Source organism: Egretta garzetta, unplaced genomic scaffold, assembly GCF_000687185.1.
Source record: "Egretta garzetta isolate BGI_Z169 unplaced genomic scaffold, ASM68718v1 scaffold677, whole genome shotgun sequence".
Taxonomy (NCBI): domain Eukaryota; kingdom Metazoa; phylum Chordata; class Aves; order Pelecaniformes; family Ardeidae; genus Egretta; species Egretta garzetta.
In genome coordinates, this window is record NW_009260355.1 from 79,147 (window position 1) to 81,648 (window position 2,502).

The 2,502-nt window shown below is 61.6% G+C and overlaps 1 protein-coding gene across 1 annotated transcript in view; it reads left to right on the top strand.

Annotated features, from left to right (window-relative positions):
- Positions 1–2,502, top strand: part of VAV1 (vav guanine nucleotide exchange factor 1) — a 16,496-nt gene that overhangs the window by 12,179 nt on the left and 1,815 nt on the right. The window contains exons 12-17 of the mRNA XM_035898430.1: positions 10–107; positions 403–425; positions 565–610; positions 750–886; positions 1,850–1,915; positions 2,088–2,119. Of these exons, the coding sequence (XP_035754323.1) occupies positions 10–107; positions 403–425; positions 565–610; positions 750–886; positions 1,850–1,915; positions 2,088–2,119 (402 nt within the window). The remainder of the gene's footprint in view (positions 1–9; positions 108–402; positions 426–564; positions 611–749; positions 887–1,849; positions 1,916–2,087; positions 2,120–2,502) is intronic.

The following is a 2,502-nucleotide window of genomic DNA, read 5'->3' on the forward strand; positions in this document are numbered from 1 at the left end:
CCCCCCCGGGGGCCGGTCCTCCCGGGGGTACCGCTGCAGCCGGTGTCGGGCCCCCGCGCACAAGGAGTGTTTGGGGCGACTGGGGACCTGCGGCCGGGGCGGCGCCGGTGAGAGGCATCATGGGAGAGTGGGGCGTGGTGGGATGGGGCATGGAGCACCATGGCGTCGGGGAGCGGGGCACTGTGGGATACAATATGGCCGACGTTGGGGTTGGGAAGTAGAGGTGGTCCATGTGGAGCAAGGTTTTAATGGATAAGCCAGACCCAGGTGGAGCTGGGAATGATGGGACACCCTAACGAGGGCCACCCATCCCCTAATTAGGAGCCTAATTAGCACCAAGTGTAAAGGAGGGCAGGGGTTGAAGACCCCCAACTAATGAGCGTTTCTTCTCCCCCCCCACAGATGCAGGCTCTGGCATGAGGAAGGTAACGGCAGGATGGGTCAAAATGGGTTGAAATGCCCCGAATTTGGGAGAGGGGAGGTCCTGGAGGGGTGGGTGGGGGGGGGGGTCATCGTGTCCCTTCCCACCCCCCTGGGATTAATTGGGGTCTTGTTGCTCCTCAGAACAAGTCACAGCGGCCGGGCCCTGAGAAGAAGCGGGCGGACCTGGGTGAGGACAACGTGGGGGACGTGGACATCTGGGTCCTTGTGCTTGGGGGGTAGAGGGGGTGTCCATGCCCTTGATGCCTGGGTTCATCACCCCCCCACATCCACCCATCCCACCCACCCATCGTGTGTCCTCCTTCCAGGGTTGCCCAAGATGGAGGCAAGCCAGCCCTACAGCGGGGTTCCACCACCGCCGGGGGCACTGGGTCCTGCCCTACGCCTCAGCCCCGGGGACGTCGTGGAGGTCACCATAGCTGAGGCCGAGCAGCTCTGGTGGCAGGTGGGGACAGGGCCGCTGTGGTGGGGGTGGGGCCCTCATGGGCATACTGGGATGGGCCTCCGCTGTGGGGGCAGACCACCCTGGACATGCTGGGATGGACCTCTCCTATGGGGGCAGAGTGGTCATACTGGGATGGACCTCCACTATGGAGGCAGACCACCCTGGTCATGCTAGGATGGACCTCTGCTATGGAGACAAACCACTATGGCCATACTGGGATGGACCTCCACTACTCTGGTCATGCTGGGATGGACCTCTTATGGAGACAAACCACTATGGCCATACTGGGATGGACCTCCACTACTCTGGTCATGCTGGGATGGACCTCTTATGGAGACAAACCACTATGGCCATACTGGGATGGACCTCCACTACTCTGGTCATGCTGGGATGGACCTCTTATGGAGACAAACCACTATGGCCATACTGGCATGGACCTCCACTACCCTGGTCATACTGGGATAGATCTCTTTTATGGAGGTTAACCATTCTGGCCATGCTGGGATGGACCACCGCTATGGGGCCAGACCACCCTGGTCATGCTGGGATGGACCTCTCCTATGGGGGAAGACCCCTCTGGCCATACAGGGATGGACCTCTCTTATGGAGGCTAACCACTATGGCCATACTGGAATGGACCACCACTATGGGGGCAGACTGGCCATACTGGGATGGACCTCCACTACTCTGGTCATGCTGGAATAGACTCTCATGATGGGTTGGGACAAGACCCCCAGGTCCATGTTGGACCCCATGATGAGCTCAGACCATGAGGAGCTCTGGAGCCATAGTTGGGTTGGACCTCCACCATGGGGCTGGACCCCATGGCCATGCTGAACCCCACAATGGAGATGGGCCTGGACCCCTATGGCCAGGGGGGATCCCTGTGGTCCTTCCACCCTCCTGGGGAGCAGGGGGACCCCCATGGCCCCCCCCACCAGCTCCATCTTCCTTCATCCCCAGGGCAGGAACGTGGCCAACGGTGACCTGGGCTGGTTCCCTTGCGCCGCTGTGAGACCCTTCATCTGTGTGAGTACAGGGACCCCGAAATGTCCCCAAGGAGCCCCTGCACACACCCCCCCCCCCCAATGTGTCCTGGGATTGGGGGGGTGTGTGTGTCTGTGGGATATGGGGGGGGTCTCAGAGTAGTCATCTTCTGTCCCCCCCCGCCTTGACCCCCAACTCTGCTTTTCTCCCCCAGGTACCCCTGCCAGATCTCTCTGTCTACTCCTGGTCAGTGTTGGCCCCCCCCCCCATTGCCCCTGGGGCACCCCAAATCCTCCTCTGGGCTCCCATAGCCCCTGGGGACCTCTCCCAGGACCACATGAGTCACCTCCTTGGGTCCCCTCCCCTTCCCGAGGTCACCCCAAATCTCCCTGCGGGGTGATCCCATCCTTCCTGGGGTCACCCCAGAGCTCCCAGGGCCACCCAAATCCTTCCTGTGGTCCCCCATCCCTTCTGGGTCATCCCAAATCCTCCTCCAGAGGGACCCCATAGCCTCCATGCCCCCCCCAAATCCTCCCCAAACCCTTCACCCTTCCTGGGGCTCCTCAGATCTTCCCCCAGGACCCCCACAAATCCTTTCTCAGGGTCCCCCATCCCTCCTGGGCTCACCC